Source organism: Urocitellus parryii, chromosome 8 (genome assembly GCF_045843805.1).
Source record: "Urocitellus parryii isolate mUroPar1 chromosome 8, mUroPar1.hap1, whole genome shotgun sequence".
In the NCBI taxonomy this organism is placed as follows: Eukaryota; Metazoa; Chordata; class Mammalia; order Rodentia; family Sciuridae; genus Urocitellus; species Urocitellus parryii.
Window position 1 is genome coordinate 52,535,666 of NC_135538.1, and position 18,935 is coordinate 52,554,600.

The 18,935-nt window shown below is 38.0% G+C and overlaps 1 protein-coding gene across 1 annotated transcript in view; it reads right to left on the reverse strand.

Moving 5' to 3' along the window:
* Positions 1-18,935, reverse strand: part of Fig4 (FIG4 phosphoinositide 5-phosphatase) — a 104,783-nt gene that overhangs the window by 15,843 nt on the left and 70,005 nt on the right. Inside the window, exons 20-22 of the mRNA XM_026389612.2 lie at positions 18,603-18,798; positions 17,329-17,411; positions 13,056-13,142 (exon numbers count right to left, since the gene is read on the reverse strand). Coding sequence (XP_026245397.1) covers positions 13,056-13,142; positions 17,329-17,411; positions 18,603-18,798 — 366 coding nt within the window. The remainder of the gene's footprint in view (positions 1-13,055; positions 13,143-17,328; positions 17,412-18,602; positions 18,799-18,935) is intronic.

Genomic DNA, 18,935 nt, shown 5'->3' on the forward strand with positions numbered 1-18,935 from the left:
GTAGTGACTCCTATCTTAGAAATGATCCTTTCACTTCATTTTCCCTCCAGATACAGACCTACTTCTTCGTACCATTTTGCAGCAGCATTTTTTGAAAGACTGTTTTCTATTCCCATGTCTCCTTACTCTCTTCCCATTTTTCCTAAATTCGCCCCAGGGAGGCTTGCAAGGTCACCACCCACCAAAACTCACTCATTAAGGTCATCAATAAATTTCCTGTTGCCTAAACCAATAATGCATTTCTCTAATCAGCACTGCTACTCACTCCTTCCTTCTAAAAACACTTTCTCTTCTAGGTTGCTGTGAAACCACACTTCTCTTGAGTTTCCTCCTACTTTCCTCTTTGCTTCTATCCCTTGCCACCAACAATTCATCCTCCAGGAGGAACCTACTATTACCTTTTAGGGATGTAAATCAGATGATGCCACTCTTCACTTAAAATCCTCCAGTGGCTTCCCACTGGGTGGATTCAGAATCACAGCTAAGCTAATCACAGGTGCGAGGCCCTGTGGATCTGGTCCTCGCCCATTCCTTACTCCATCTCATTGCAGCTTCCTCTGTGCCTCTTACCCAGTCCTCTGGGTGCCAAGTTTGTTCTGGTCTTTTGTATATGTTCTCTCTGCTTCAAATATTCTTAACCAGTGATCTCATGACACACTCTTCCTTTTCATTCACATTTCAGCTTAAATGTTAACTCCTCAGAGAACTTCCCCAAAACCTAACCTAAGATAGTATCTGACTCTTACCTGTCCCAATCACCATTTCCCTGGTTTGTGGCCTTCTGGGCATTAATTCTAATAGGAAACTCTTATTAGTTTATTAGTTTAATTCCTGTCTGCCTACCCTAGAACAGAAAGGCCCTAGAGAACTTCATCAGTCTTGTTCTTTACTGTATCCTCAGTGTCTAGAATATTTCCAAACACATAGTAGGTACTTAATAAATATCTGCTATATAAATGAAATGCCTCCTTTCTGTTTCAAGCTAATGATCCCAGCTATCAGATGACTCATGTCCATGGTAATGAAAGTTACCAGAATCTTAGAAATGACCTTCACTCCAAATCACCTTGCCAATCTCAGACCAAAGGAAGAAACTTCAGAACATTGCTGTGGAAGGATATCCAGCCTCTACTTCCGTGTTCTCAGTGATGGAAGAATTCAAGACTTTCAATGACAGAGGTTTACATGACATCATGGGTAGCTCTAATTGTTGGAAAGATTTTCTCTTCAGCTACCCTTAATCTTTGTTCTACTTACTGGTTCCAAAAGCAATTCAAAAAGCCTTGCTTCACCTGACAACAATTCAAATATTACTCGAGAGAATGATCACATGACTCCTAATCCTCTTGTTTGAGATAAATACTCCCAGCTATCTCAACACTTCACATGACATAAAAAATTAACCAACACTGCATGTGAGAAAGGTCTGCAAAATTTTAGCAGCTTGGTTTAAAAAAGATCAAACTACTCTGAGCATCTTATCTGAGAACTACAATATACGAGTGTCCTTGGATATCCAGGGAACACAGTCTCATTTCTCATGGCTGTCCTGTTCTTGTAACAGCCTGCTTCTCTGCATCGTGCCTTTTCTGATACTGAGGGAACTGGAACAATCACAGACAGTCAGGCCCACAAGCATTTTCCTGAGACAAAGACTTATCTTTTTCAGAACACATTTGTGACTCCATGTTTTCATTTCCAAATAAATTTTACATCTTAACAAGATGAGAGAAAGTTCTCATGATGTAACTGTTCACTAATTAGGTTTGCAGCAAAGGCTCTTTGTGAGGGCATTAAACAGTTTACTCCACAAGTTGCATATAAGCAAAAATCAATATGGATCTTACCCTCTTTGGGCTTTCACTGTGTGTATAATGCAGGAAGAAGAATATCTGTTGTGGCTAACCAGACAACATTTTGGTGCCTATTTGTATACTCTGCTGTGACTTTCACTACAGACTAAGCACTCAATAAATGTTATTGAACAAAGGGTTGAGAGAGTGAATAAATGAACCAATGAACCAGAGGATCACAGAAGTGATATCCTAGTCCAAGCCCTCAGTTTACAGAAAAGACAGTCACGGCCCAGAAAAGCAAAGACTGATCTCCACAGTGCCAGATGTGGGACCAGATTCCAGGGCTCCTGTTCTCAGGCTTAGAATTCTTCCCACAAATGTACACTGCCACTCTTATTGGGCACCTATGCAAATTAATTTTCAATTAATTGAACAAGCATGAATTATTTTTGTTTTGTTCTTAATAACTAAATCATTGTGGGTCACTGCTTTACATCTATGTACTCCAAATGATTATTTTAAGCCAATCACAGTAACCTATGACCCAGCAGTAACATGCTTAGGGGCTGGCATGGAAACCAATCCTGGCTACTGGGGCACAAGGAGTAGTCTGCTGCACTGTCTCTGAGACTCCTTGTTCCTAAGAAACAGAGAAAGCATTTCCTTTCTGTACTGAGTCCCCCAGTATCTGGCTGTGGGACCTGGAACTGCTTCAGCCATCTTGCTATTGGTCTGAGGATGAAGTTTGAGTTAGTCAGCTTTTTGTGGCTGTGACCAAAATACCTGACAAAAACAACTTAGAGAAGGGAAGATGTATTTTGGTTCATGATTTCTGAGGATTCAGTCCATGGTTGGCCTACTCTACGGTAGCAATGTCACGGTGGAGGAAAGCTGCTCAGCAGCACATAGCAGCAGGGAAGCAGAGAGAGAGAAGGGACAGAGTGGTGGGAGGGGATAATAAACCCATCCTGGGGATGCCCCCCACCCCCTGTGACCTACTTTCTCCAACTAGGTTCCACCTTCTAGCAGTCCATGCAGCTATCAGTGGATTAGTTCACTAAGAGGTCAAAGCCCCCATGATTCAGTCATTGTTTTAAAAGTCCCTCCTCTGAACTTTGCTGCACTGGGGACCATGCTTTCAACACACATTTGGCGGACATTCCAGATCCAACCCATAACAAGGAAGGGATGGGGATAGTATAGCAGAGATTTAGAAAGAACCTTATATGAAGCTCCTGAACCAATCCACTCTGGAGGCTACACTATCTGCCATTTTTCGGTAAAGAAAATAAATGATCTTATCACTGGAATCTATGAAATTAGGTGTTCTGTTAACTGGAGCTGAAAGAATCCTAAAACGTTCAGACCATTTTTTGAAAGAAACTTAAAAAGAGGACAGTTCCTTCCTCAATTCCTTAAACAACAACAACAACAACAACAACAAGAAAACCCATAGAAAATAAATAAGCATTTCTTTAACTAGTCAGGGCTATCATTCTTCTGGCAAATACTGAACAAAGGTATGATGATGCCCTTAGTCGCCTCTGTGCTGCATGTTGATATAAGTGGTCGAATACTTTATGCCAATAAGTTCTCAAACTGGTTAGTTCTCAGGGTCCCTTTATGCTCTAAAAACATTACTGAGTGCCCCAGTAAGCTCTGTTTTATATTGATTATATCTACTAATATTTACCATATAAGAGACCAAAACAGAAACTTTAAAAAGATTATTAAAAATAACAATATCAAAACAATTAAATGTTAATATACATATATTTTAATGAAAATTAATTATATTTTCTAAAAAAAATTAGTGACAGAAGAAGCAATGTTTTAAATGTTTGCAAGTCTTTTTTTATCTAGTTTAAGACACAAGAACTGGTTTCTCAAATTGATTTCTCCTGAATCTGTCAAGATATGCTGTTTTGGTTGAAGTATATAAAGAAAATAATGGCTTCACAGAGATATATAGTTGGAAAAGAAAGGAGTATTTTAATGCTTTTCAGATAATTCTGGATATTTTTCTTTGATACTTCAACAAAATCTGACAAGTTTCTTAAAAATTACTTGTAATGTAGAACTAAACCATATCCATGAACTTTTCATACTCTCTTATCTTAAAATCCATTAGTCTACTTTGCACTTGTAATGGATTTTTTTTTTTTTAACCCATGCAATCTTTAAACAGCACTCGTTGGTCATCTGGGTTCACTGAGTTATGAAGATCTTCCAAATGGTAATGTGTTTCATTATGTAAAAAAATTGTTAAAAAATTATTAAGACTGCTTCTGATCCTATGAGAAAAGGCTATAAGTACTGCTCATGGTGATGGATACAAGTTTTTCAAAATTCTCACTTTCACTTGAAAGATCTAACTCTGTCATTTGGTAATGAATACTGTCAATTGTTTTCCTTGAAGTGACAGGCTTGCTTTGTTCATTTTTGACAGTGTCTGCCAAATATCTGAGTCTGAAGAACCACAGTTGGTCTATCAGTCATTATTTTAATAGGTGTTCTGGGGAAAAAGTAGTGAGTTTGGCTCATACTGGAACAAGTCCTTTTCCTCAAGACAACCATGGTACCTTGATATGCAACAGAGGTACTTTATGTATACTGTATTTCTCATTTGTCACAAGTAACACTAAAATGACATGCATTTGAGGGTTACTTAACACTTTTTTACAACTTCATCAAAGACTTCCTTAGACATAATGAGCAGTTCTCCGCTTAGTAGCTGTGAATACATAACAGTGGAGAAAATGATAATCACTATTTGGTGCTACCACCTCAGTATCACAAACCAATGAAAGGGTCTTGGAAAAATCCCAGAGATTTGTGGATTACATTTTGAAGACCACTGCTTTATGCCTTCTCTCTTTTTCTTTCCGTTTCCTTCATCAAGGGAAGAAAAAACTGTTAGCCATTTGCTAGCATGGATATTTAGTGCTATCTATGCTTCCTATGGGCACATTTAGCTGCTCTCAGCAGGCATATGGATTGATTAAATTCCAGGTGCCTGGCTCAGACGATCATGTTACTGGGCTTTGGTTTTGAGTCCAAAGAGATGAATCTGAGTCTTAGCTTTATCACTTAAAAGTTATATAACTCTGAATGACCTACTGATCCTCTCCAGGTCTCCCTTTCTTATATAATCAGAGGATTAATCTGATAATCTCTAAATATCTTCTAGTTCTTAAATTTCATGGCTCTACTGCCACCCCACCATCTTGCATCTCTCCACAAAGGACTGATTCTTTGTATCTCTAGAAATCATTACAGACAGCCTCGGGAAGGAATAAATATGTTAAGAATTCAGAAGACACCAACTGATTTTCTTATAAGACTACTGAGAAACACATCCAAAGTTACATATGTAAAGACAAAAATTAAAGGCAATAAGAAACAACAAACTTAATATACAATAAACTAAATTTAATTATCTCATCAAAGACCTACTTTGTTAAAACTGTTCAAAAAAAAGTAAACAAAAGATCTTTGGTCCCATAGGAAAAACAATGAACAGAAAAGCGTATGTAAGACTAAATGGAGAAATTTCAAATATAATTTTACTTACGGTTGCCAAAAAAACACCAAAAATTATATTTTCCAATTTTCTATTTGCTAAACATTTTTCCTACTACTATTCTATTATCAAAAGTAAATGTATTTGAGCACATTAACTCTATTTAGTTGATTTACTTTTCTATTTTCAAACCATGGGATAAAGGAGCTACCAATTTAGCTATATATCTTCTAAAATAAGCCTAAAGGAATTTTATTTCCAGGAAGGAATACATTATTCTGAAGTACAAGGCTTTAAAAATCACTAATTGATTTTATTTTGACATTAAGTAATGAATTCCTGATATAATTATAAAAAGTAAAACAAAATAGCTAAGAAAGTCAATCCTTGTCTTCTTTTGGATAAGAACAGGATACATTTTAATCAGGCATCTTGGGGTTTAATTGATATTTAGGTGAAATCACACATACAGAATAGAAACTGTGGCCCTTTAGTAATGGATCTCAGAAACAGTATTTTTCAAGTAATGGAAAGTGGGTGTAAAAAGGAAGAGTTTTAAAAATACACAAATTTCTATTCTTTCCAAGAAAAATCAAACTACAATTTTTCAAAATCATAGGATTCTAAAAGTAAGGTAAATGTAAAAACTAAGCATTTTTTTTTTTTAAAGAGCTTCATGCATTTGGGAACTACAGGCAAATGCAAATCAGGAAATTATGCTTCTGTTCTAGGCATGCTGATCAAGGGATTTCAAAAGCTAGCTACATATGGAATTCTCTCATCAAGAGCTTCAGCAATTTGGTAGCATTAGGGCATTAAAAACAAACCAGAGAATCATAGTCCATTTTAGCCTGTCCTACTAACATAATGTATAACTAATACGGACAGCAATGGTTTGTCCACTGAGAAAAATCACGAAACGCCTGCCGATAAATCTGAGTTGCTACATTTAAAACTGCAAATAGACCATAGTAAAATTTAAACTTACAAATAGTTACCATTTGCTTCAATTTGCTAATACTGGCATTTCTCTCTCACACTTAATTATTGCATATTCCTAAAAGAGATAAAATTACTGGATGCCAAATATTACTCATTCATATTTTACTTATAGTTTCCTACATACCAGGTATCAGGGTCTGGGATTATTAAGATAGATGAGCCATGCCCTCAAGTAATTCATAATCTTTTTAGGTTAGTCTTAGAATAAAAACCCACCACTTAAGGGGTTCAATTTATTAAGTACTTTCTGTTCCTGGGGAAGGAGGGTAGAAGGATGTCTAAAATATGAGCAAACCTTTAATTATGAAAACATTATGTAATTGATTTCCATGGGATTACTCCTCAAATTTCTTCATAAGACCATAAAGAAAATAAGCAATCATATTAAAATATCAAACATGGAAAATTACTTACATAATAATAAAAGACTTTTTGTTGACTTTTAAGCATAATTAAGACTTAGTGGAGTTTGTATTTTTTAAAATCATTTTTGTAATATTTTGTAAAAACTCAACAGGATTCTGAATCACACATAGAATAGCATAATTAAATTTAAAGTAAAAATGTATTTTCTTGTATTTTAACCAAAATTTATCTGAACTGAAAAGACTTCTAGTATTTTCTCAGAGAAAACAGGCTATAATCACAATATACCTGGATGTTCATCTTCACTGTGCAAAGGGAATGGTTGTCAGGAAGCCACGGTGACATAGCACAAGCTCATAATCACCCATCTGCCCCGAATCATCCCACCCACCTGTCATACATAACACTGATGGTAATTTGGCAAACAAACAAAATAACAAAGGTTAAAACATTATAAATGTGGTTCTTACATAGATAGCTAACAAAACTAATGAGTAATACCCCTTACATAGCCATATCATATATCCAAATCTATAATCCCTCAAGATTAATTGCTTGTTCATGTAAAAAGACATGGTTATATGGAATAAAAATATATTTTTAAAATCATAATAGTTTTTTTTATCTTGCTGGCATGGTGGTGCAACCCTATAAACCCTGTGACTTGGAAGGCTGACACAGAGGGTTGCAAGTTTGAGGCCAGCCTTGAAAATATAGTGAGACCCTGTGTTCAAATAAAATAAAAAGGGGCCAGTGGTGCACACCTGTAATCCCAATAGCTTGGGAGGCTGAGGCAGGAGGATTACAAGTTCAAAGCCAGCTTCAGCAACTTAGTAAGGCACTTAGCAACTTAGTGAGACCCTGACTCTGGAAAAAAATAAAATATACATAATGAAAAAAAATATACAAATAATGACTGGGGATATGGCTCAGTGGTTAAGCATCCCTGGGTTCAATTCTCAGTACCAAAATTAATATAATATAAAAAAGGATGGGGATGCACCTCAACGGTAAAGCACCCCTAGGTTTCATCCCCAGAATTAAAAAAAAACTATCTCTATCAGTAATTAAAGGATTCTTTTTCACTTTACTCTGACCATGGATTCCTAGAAAACTTTTAAAAGCATATGTAATATGCTCTCTTCTGCATGTGTCCTGGCATCGTGATACCATTTGCCATGAGCCCCTTGCTAGAGCTTAACAGATGCTAGTGCCATGCTCTTGAATCTTCAGAACTATGAGTTTTTTTCTTTATAAAGAAGAAAAGAGGTATCTCAGTCTCAATTTGATGTTGCAACACAAAGTCGACTAAGACATGGTGAATATGATAGAGGTGAATATGATAGAGGCTTGTCAACATGTGCCCATATAAGGGGGTACTTAAGACTTCATGTGAGACTGTGAAAGCTCCCATAAAGTTTGCGCTCACCAAAATAAAGCAGACAATACATTAAGTTTGTTGGAAAATCAAAGTCATTTTAGATACCTTAAATTAGTAACATGAGTACCTATAGTTAAATTCTATTAATTTTTTTCTTAAATGCCAGAAACCTTTCAGAATAGTCCTCCCCTGAAGTTTAAAAATGCATTGTTTCAATAAATTTGTCTTGTTTAACAATAGCAGATGGTACTGCAGATAATATTCAAATGCAGAGGCATTCACTGTTCTCCTGCTGCCCTTTCTATCCATCTGATGGCTTTTTCATTTTGACTTTTAGCTGTAGCTTCCTGCTACCTACCTCGTGATTATTCCAGCTCCCGATTCCCTGGAAGAAACAGGAGTGTATTCTCCAAGGCCTGCATGCATTGTATTCACTACAGATATAAAAGAGAAACCTCTGTCTCTTCCTGACCTTTCTCCTTTCTTTCTGATAACCCCTAGAGCAATCACTCATATACACTTTCATTCATTCATTCAATAAACATGTATCAAGTACCAAGATGCCAGGAACAGGGCTAAGTTCTACTAGGGAATTAGCTGATTATTCATCGATCTCTGCCTTCCAACTGTTCTAATTCTTAAACCTTTAAAGACTTGACTCAACAAAAGTGACCCATTAAGATAGAAATGCTTATTTAGCTTGCAGCACAGAATGATCATACAGAGAACTAGATGAAATCTGTAGGGAGGGGTGTGGCCCAAGGAGTTACCCATATATGGGTAGCTATTGAAAATGATATCATGAAAAATATAAGAAGATAAGTTAATCCTGACCATGTACCGAGACCATCTCATCAGTTGGAGGGTTCTAATTCTAACTGCAAAAGGGAAAGAATGGGGAATTCACTCTAAAGTCAGTAATTACCACTTATTATGAGATGTTCTTAGGGAATCAATGCAACTTTCTGGTCCTAAAACATATACATATATCCTGCTGGACATTTCTGTTTGTCCTGCCCCAGAATAATTTACATATGGGAGTATTCATACAAATAATGTATCATATTTTGAATTGCAGTTTTTAAATGAGTGAAACATATTCCTAGAATTGGTAAGCCTCAGAATAACAGGCATTAATAATGTTTGTGTTCATATCTTTTTTAGCCTACTACTGATTGGCATTTGATGCTGGGTTAAAAACCTTCCAAAGAAATTGTAGGAGTGTAAAATGAGAACATGTTGATCTTACATGAACACAGGGAGTCACCAACCAGCCCCACAGCACCCCACCCGCCAGGCTCAGAAAGTCCTTCCACTTGGGTCATTGGTTACAGGTGTTATAGGAAAGAGACGAAAGAGGAAATACTATACTTTTTCAGAGGGCATAAGTAAAAAAAGAAACAGGAGTGGTAAGAGGGCAGATAAAGAAGAAACAGAATAGGGGAAGAACTGAAAAAGTTCCCTCTCAGATGAGGAAAAAAGAAGGTGTTGAAAACTAGTAGAGTACTGGGGGGTACTCTAGGATGCTCAGGGGACTTCATAGAGACTTCTAGTAATGGGTGGGATGGGGTGAGATCCAGTATATTTCAACAAATATTCACTGAGTGCTCAATTTAAGGTCTATTCTGGGGACAGCAGAGGTCACCAAAGGTGGGATGCCCTCTAGACATAAGTAACCTAGCACAATTAATACCACTGTTCTAGTGGTAGGTCAATAATCTCTATTCCATGTTACAAAATCAGCAAGTGTATTTGCCCATGAAACTTCAGTATGCCTCTGTGAGGGATAACAGGAGGGGTACTTGGGAAAGAATAAAGGTATAATCTCTTTAAATACTAAAAAACATTCAAGATCAACAGAGTAGAGACACAGAGAGGTGTCTATAAGTCCAGGTCATGTCAGAAGACCAAAATAAGGGCTGTCAATGCTAACAACCCAGCATTTCTATCCCATGGTTATAAAAGCATATGGTGACACTAGGCCCTGAAGCTTAGGGATGGAGAGCACAGGCTCTGGAACAAGCCTATCTGGATTTGAATCCTGATTCCTCCACTTAGTAGCTGTTTGAATTTGAGTAACTTATGAAACTTCTCTGTGCTTCAGTTTCTCTGTATGTAAAGCGGAAATGATAATAAGATTTACTTCCTAGGGTTAGTGTGGGAATTGAGTTAATATGGGTTAAGATACATAGAGAAATGCCCATCATGCACTGAATATTCTGTAAATGTTGGCTGATATAATTGCTCCCTGATCACCTCCCATACACTCAGGGAGTCATATGTATCAGGGAGAGGTCACACTCAGACAAAATATAGCTGTGGGTATTTGGACTGCCAATGTAGACATTGACCAGTTGCAAGGTTAGCATCTACCCCTAGGCAATATCCTGAAAGACCTTGGATGAAAGTGTCCAGGTCTCTGAATGCAGAATTCAGGAGTCCCTGCTCCAACTGCTTTTTGGCAGTTATTTACTGTCAATATTTTTAACATTTAATATTGTAAATAGCCCCTATTTAGAAATGAAAAACTGGTATGCCTCATGATTTTTTTTAAAAAAAACTGGTAAGATGAGAAACTATTTAGAGGTGAGTAGATAGAAATGTACATGAACTTCAAAGAAAATTAGAACTACTTCTATTTTTTATTTTTTGTAGTACAGAGGGGACTGAGCCCAGGGCCTCATGCATGCATTCTAACACTGAGCTACATCCCAAGCTCTATAACTGCTTTAAAATATACTAGAACCTAAAACATAAGAGAACTTCAAGAATATCATATAAATCTAATTTGTTTGTTTGGCATAGCTTTAGAAATCTAAAAATGAATAGATGACATTTTAAGAACCTGGTTACAGAGTTCCAATTTAAAGGGCACACATGCATGCGCGCGCGCGCACACACACAAACACATGCACCCAAAACACTCTTCAGAAGTTGCCATGACAACATAATACAGAGCCAACCAACCTCTTTGTTATCCTGCTGAAGATGCTGAGCAAAAACACTCATGATGGATTCTTTACTAATTAAGTGGAAAAGGTTAAAAAATTCTAGATCTCCATAGTTTTCATCTGTGCCTCAGTAAAGCAAATACCAAATATTTTAAGAAAAAGGATATGAAAATAATAACTACAAGACCAATTACAGATAAAAGTGAAAACAATGTTGGAAAAAAACGGGAAAATGTTTTTATTTTATTTTTATTTTATCATCATCTCTTAATAAGTTTATTGTACTATTTTAACAGAAGAATCAACTTCATACAATTGGTTAACAAGATTTCTTATTTTACTAACACACTTAAATGCTTTCCTTCTTTAACCACCTCAATTTTAACTCATTTGAGAGCCCATATTCCCATATGCTAAACAGCTATAACAAAATGGTCTCTAAATTAATAGGAGTTTACATGCCCCCAAAAGAAGGGGAAAAAATAGGAATAAACAACACTTTTGGAGGCTGTGATAAAACACTGTCTCATTTTCCTTCCACTTCTCTGATTAGCCATCTCTGTCTCCTTCACAGGTTGCCCTCTTTCTCTAAGCGCTTAGACCCAGAGCTTACCAGGATTAGCTTTAGACAAATCTCACTCTAGCCTCTTCTTGGCAGTCTCATCTGTAATCAGTGGCTTTAATTATCACTCTGAGCATTCACATCCCCAGCCCAGACTCTCTTCTGAGCTCCACATCAGTTGGTCCAGCTGCTTCCTAAACCCCTCCACACTGATGCCACTTTACAGGCAAATCAGGTCTTGCTGCAATGCTCCTCACCTCCATAAACGTCAGCTTTGAATGCTCCCAGCACAAATACCCTCAATATCTATCTGCTGAATGAACATGTGAATAAACGAATCAATCAACCAACCAAACTGTCACAAAAAACAAAAATCCTAAGGGTCATCCTTGATAACGCATTCTTCCTTCCCTTCCATGAATGAGGATCCAAAATCCTGTCTATTTTGCCTCCAAAATACTTCCCAAATCCATCCCATTGTCAAAATCCTCACAGTCACCACTCAAAGGTAAAAGTCTACTCTGGATTGCTGTCATATCCTCTGAACCATCAATCAGGAATGTTCAGGTGTAAAGGACACAGAGAAGTCAGACAGTCAGTATGTACCAAATAAGCAATTCATTGACCAAACTGATACAGTAGGTCTAAGAAAAGGGAAGTGAACATTTACTAACTGTAAACTAAGTGCAGACACTGATTTAGGTGCTTCACCTAGACTACCTCACTGAATCTACACAGTGACCCATTTTATAGAAGAAACTCAACTGCATATATGGTATCAGGGAAACTTTCCTGGTCATAACCCTTAACTATGCTTGATGCCAATATACAAAAAACAATGATGAATATGAAGAACAAAGATGACGATGAGCACAACCGAGAATTTGTTCAGACACTGTTCAGAGCACTTCTTTATTTAAGTTTCACTACCCTCCTCTGCAGTAGTGCTATTACGGTTCCCTTTTGCAGAAGAGCAAACTGAGCACTTAAGTGACTTATTCAGGTAACAAACCAGATATGGCATGATTTGACCATAGTTCTTTTTACTTAAGAATTTACTAAATACCCATTTAACTGTAGCAAGTTATTAGAACAAATGGAGACATATAGCTAGACAAGAGCAACCCATCCATGCCTTCAAGGATCTTGTATCGAACCTGAAGAGTCTGTCTCCTGGGTCAGAGCTTTTCTTCATCTCACCTGTACCCGTGGAGGGCAGAGTTCATGGAGGAAATCCTCTGCCAGCTCCAAACCTACCACAAAGGGTATATTTCAGTATAGTCTAGGCTGCCATTTCTTTCAGACCTTGTCTGAGAATCAGTTTTCCTCAAATAAGGTACCAGGAGAAGATGCTTTAGTGCATCTAATTATACTAACTGGGTGACAAGTCTGGATACTTTTCTTAAACAGTTATCAAAAAAGCACTATGAATGGCATCAATACAAATTTTTAAAAGGTCTAATCTATTACTTACAATTTTATAACTCCATCTGAGCACCTGGAACAGAGTTGCTGGCTGCTCTTGTCTTGTTTGTGTTGACTCTGACCCAGCTGAACAAACCTACAAATTAACCATGGATAAAAAGTAAGCTAAAGAAGGAAGTACTTGCAATTAATTCAGGAGTTCACTACACACACGGTGTGCACTTTCAAATGACAGTAGTGCGCCTATTTCAGAAAAGCACATAAAGAGTACCCTATGGAAGGCAAGACTTTGCCTGATTTTACAGTGAATTTGTTAGAAGGAGATGTGATTCTGCTTAACACATAATCATAACCATGCACATAAGATGAAATCACATGTGTACTTCATTGCATTTCTATTAACTTAAATGTCATGCAGAACTTGAACAGAAAGTTCCTGAAGCCAGGCAGATAATGTTTCTTACAGGGTCTCACACATCAAAAGAGACACTCTCTTATGCACAGAATGCAAGAAGGATGGTTGGGAAACAAATGACATGGAAAGGGCAGGATTAGGCTAGGAAATCAGCTCCTGAAGCAGGGACACTGCTGATAACCCAGGACATGGGCTTGATTCCTTAGGACCATGAGATCCTCCCAGTCCCCAATCTTTTACCCCACTCCCAAGTACACTCCAGTCACTTCCAAGAGGAGCACTTTCATCAATCATGGTGGGGATAAGTTGATGAGCACCACTGCCACATCATCCCTCCTCAGAGAAGACATGAACAGCACCAATCCGGATGTTAAGATAAGAGCCAAAGGAAAATGCCCTTATTTGTCTAAGCCCTGACTGCACCACATGCATCTATCTTCCCCTGAGGGACATGGTTTTGTAGTTTTGTTTCAATGTGCCCACAGGAGATTATAAGACAGGATTAAAAAGCAGATTTCCTTCTGTTTTTCTACTATCTAAAATATCTTCCTTTGATGATGATGGATAATTTTATCATTTATTTTTCATAAGCTTTTTTAAAGGTCAAGTGCTACAAAAACTACCAATTATGAAATCATTATAATGCTACTGAAAAACTTTCATAAAATTTACTTTTTATCCAACTTTCAGCAACTGAGAAATTTGATCCATTTTTGGGGAATGTAATGGCTTAGATAAAGCTCAAGTGTAAAACAATATAAGTATTGAGGTGAAATGATTGGGTTTTGAGAGTCTTAACCTAATCAGTACATTAATCCATTGATTAACTGGGTGGTAAATGTAGGCCAGTAGAATGTGGCTGGGAGAGGTGAGTGGTGTACCTTTGAGGTCTATATTTTGTCTGTGGTGAGGAGAGTCAGTCTTTCTCTCTCTCTCTCTGCTTTCTGGGTCCATATCCTCAGCTGCTTTCCTCTGTTATACTTTCCACCATGATATTCTGCCTCACCCCTCACCTTGAGCCCAAAGCAATGAAATCACCCATCTATGAACTGAGACCTCTGAAATGGTGAACTCCCAAATAAGCTTTTCCTCCTCTAATTGTTCTTGTCAGGTCTTTTGGCTTTTGGTCACAGCAGCAAAAGAAAAAGAAAAAAAAAGAAAAGATTAAACCAGGGAAAAATGTCATTTAATATCAGCTATTCGTCTTTGATCTTTAAACTTAAGTGTACCATCATTGTCAGAATTAAAAAACAAAACAAAACAAAACAAAACTGTGCAGATGTATGAGGCTTCAAAGAAGTAAACAGAAAGCTTCCAGGTCTGGTCCAGAAACTAAACTAAAGATATGGGAAAAGATGAGGGAAAAGGGAGAGAGATAGAATAGGGATTGGTAATTAGAACAAAAGCACATAGCAGAAATCCTCAGGAATCTGGAGGTGGTAGAGGCCCAATGTAGAAAAAGCAGGCAGGAGAACAGGAATTTGGAAGACAGGCTACGGAAACCAGGTCCTGCTGCACCACTTTTCTCACACAGCATCCTATGATGCCCGGCAGGAGCTGTGATCTGCATGCCAGTCAGGGATGTACACAGACTTCGGTGGGTATCAGTCTACTGGGTGCAGCACTGAGGTGGCAGGGTTACCTGCAGGTTTAGGGCAAAACTAGATGGGCTCTCTCCCTGCCCTCTGGATCAGAGGAGGCACTAAGACATATCTAGCACTCAGCTGGGACAAGAGTGGTTGCTAAGCAGTCCCTGAACATCCCTTGGCCATCCCTGACACAGTTACCCTTCAGAAGTTGCTATAGTTCGGATTTGGAATGCTCCCAACCAAAGGCCCATGTGTTTAAAGTGTGTTCCCCAGAACGGTGTTCTGGGAAGTGGTGGAAACTATCGGAGGTAAAAACTAGAATAGGTGAGACCTAGTAGGAGGTCTTTGGTCATTATGGGTGTGCCTTCAAAGGGGATTGTGAGGCCCCAGTCTCTCTCTTTTTGCATCCCAACCATGAGGCCCACAGCTTTACTCTGCTGTACACTTCTGAACATGAAGTACTGCCTCAGCATGGGCCTAAAAGTAATGGAACCAACTGACTGTGGACTGAAACCTCTAAAACTGGGAGCCAAAATAAACCTATCCTTTTTACAAGTTGATTATCTCAGGTATTTTGTTACAGAAAGCTGACAGAGAGGAGAGATGCCCCATGTAGGCATGTGGAAGAGGGAGATGCCCAGTTGGGGCAGTGTATCCACTACTCAAAGAGAGGGAAGGAATAGACAGGACCCTGTTGCTCCCCTTCCCTGTGGAAGCAGAGGTAGATGAGATCAAGGGAATGAAGTTCAGAGTATAGTCTAAAGTCTGACATCCAAGAGGGTATAGGGTATATCTCTTGGACAAGTCACTGAATGGTTCTATCTTTCTGCACTCAGCTTTTAAAGTGGAATGATAATCTCTTTTCAATCTATTTCTGAATTGTTTATAAAGAAAAATAAAACAATGTAAATTTGACACAAATGAAAAGAGGAGGTGTCATTCGTTGGAATACCAAACACAGACTCTTAATCAGAAATGGAGTCCTCCTTTCTCTGTAGTAATTCCTTCCTAATAGGCTTTCTTTGCATCCTTGGTAGACTGTTTTCCAGGGATATTTTAGCTGAGCATGGCTATAACTCACTCCTTAAGAAGGAAGAAATAAGGTGGGCCTCTGAAGCAGTCTGAGCCAGTAAGCCTCCAGGTTACTGGAGCCTGAAGCAAGGGACACTTTCTTTGTGTTTAACCTGAGCCAACATTTCAATCCTTGACATGTATCCTCATGGTTTCTGCCACAAGCAAAGTCATATTATTAAATAATTTACCCCAGATCATTCATCTTTCCATATCACATTGCTTTATAAAGGCCCACTTCAACTACCCAAGAGTTCAGCTAGAATTCTGATGAATAGGCAACTGCATGTTTATGTGTCCAGGAGTGAGAGGATATGGCTGAGTTCTGAATGACTAAATTGGTTTTTGGTCAAATAGCGATTCATATTCACAGGAGTACAAAATTATAGGAGATGTTTTTATAGTCAAGGGATGTTTGATACTATGCCTTTTATATTTTATGTATTATAGAACAGATTTTATTAGTTTGAAATAGAAAAACTGACATTATCCAGTTCAATGGATTCCACAAATGAAATATGAGCCTTTAAAAAGGAAGTGATTATTTATATTATAGAATTTACACAAGCCAAGCTTAGAGGAATTAAATGGGACTGTATTTAAATACAATAATCAAGTCTTCAGAAAACTTGTATTTAAGCTGGAGGGGTGTTTACAATGGTCTTATCAGGTTCTTGAGGATTTCTGGATGAAGTATTCTTTTGAGAATCTGATAACAGGAATCTTTCCATCAGAAGAACACACATTTCCCACAAAATTAGGCATATGATTTCAGGAAATGCCTTTTGGTAGAGCCCTCTTTTCAGTGAGTCCTACGTCACTGAAATCAACATATCCTAAATTGGTACCCTTCTATCACCACTTTTCAACCCTCAGCCACTGCTCCCACCAACACTCCAAAGCAAAAGCAAATACAGTATCTCAGAGTCAGTTTACAAGAAGGTACCTTGATCTTAAGGGGTTAGAAGGCTGGGATGTATTTGTACTTCAAATTGCAGCTGTATATGGATAGTGACAGTCCTCACACACATAATAAACTTTTATCACCAAGGGGCAGCATCTCAGGTGTTAGGTAGGCCCTTTAACTCCAAGTACTAATCAATATATCTTAAATACTACTACTGTGTTCCAAGTAAAATTCACTTCCTTCTGCATCACTACTTTTGTTTTCAAAAAGTTATAGTAAATATATTATCAAAATAATAAATATTCGTTTTTTACTTAATCTATATATGAAAGTACCTTACCTTGAATAAATGGAGAAATCTTCTTCTGAGAGGCCATCTGAGAGGTTAATTCCATATACCTCTTTCATAGGCTGTACCACATTCTGGGTTTTTTAAAAAAAGGAACCAGTTAGAATATTTAGACATCTTGCATATTAATAATTCCCAAAGATGAAGAAAATGGGCATGGGAATTTCCCACAAAAGCAATCACAGTGTTTCTTCAACCAATTAACTAACCTTCTCATTAATTCTTTTTTAAAAAACTTGATTTCCATTTCCTACTAGTTTATTTTTGACTTTAAAAAAAAAGCTGTTAAACTGGGTGCATACTTATAATTCCAGTGGTCCGTGAGTTCAAAGCTGGCCTCAGCAAAGGGGAGGCGCTTAGCAGCTCAGTGAGACCCTGTCTCTAAATAAAATACAAAATAGGGCTGGGGATGTAGTCAGTGGTTGAATGCCCCTGAATTCAATCCCCAGTATCACTCACTTCCCCCGCCCCCCACAAAAGCTGTTAAATAATTATGGATTACGTTGGTATAATGCTGGAGTTGGCAAACATTTTCTGTAAAAGACCAAATTAGTAAATATTTTAGGCTTTTGGGGTTATACCGTCTCCGTTGCAAATACTCAACTCTGCTAGTACAGTATAACAGCAGTCATATATAATATGTAAACAAGTAGACATGACTGGGTTTCAATAAAACTTTATTTACAAAAACAGGCAGTGGGCTGGATTTGGCCTATTGGTGGTAATTTGCCAATTCCCTGAATAATGGATTCAGTCTTTACCTCATCATATTTTATTTGCCTTATAAATGGCTTAGCATATCTCCCCAGCTAGACCTGGCTCTTTTGTTGTTTGCTTCCATTTGTTTTCCTTTAAAATACTGGTAATACTGAATTGAATAGGATGACTTTCCCACAGGGGCTATTCAGAGATTGAGAGTGTTAGGTCCAAACCTTGCTTCCCAGCAACATGCTGAGACAGGGAGTAAATGGACCTCAAGTGGATGGGCTGATCAAAGAGGGAAAGGATTCTTGAAAAATTCTGAAGTGGTAAAAAATTCACTATTACACAGGGAAGCAAAACTACCTATTTTTATTTCAAAATGAAATGATTTCCAAGGTCGATGCTAAATGTGCCTATGTAGTACCTAAAGCACCACACATTAAATTATGTGAGTGAGAAAATGTGACATTTTTCTTGCTCTCAGCCTTTTAACTGAAAGCAGAATTTGAAAGATCATCCTCTAGAGCCTCAGGCAGGACCATGACAGCTTCCCTCCCCCGCACCTCTGGCACTTTGGCACTGTCTCCAGTGTCCGTCATCTTCACAGGAGTGGAACGCTGAGACACAGAGCCCTCTTCTTCACGGTCCGTCCCAGAGTCATCCTCAGAGCTGCTGGACACAGCCTCCTCGCTGGGGGGTGGTGGGGCACTGGCTGCTGTTTTCCGCTGTAAGACGGCTTCCTCTCTGTTGCTTTTGTTTCTTTACAAAGAAGAACATGCCTGTGAGCCACCTTTAAATTGAACTTCAGCACGGTGTAAATTTACTCTGTCCCAAAGTCTAAGTGCTTGTGAGGCATGAGAAAATGACTATGAGAAACTAGTTTCTGGATTCAAGTT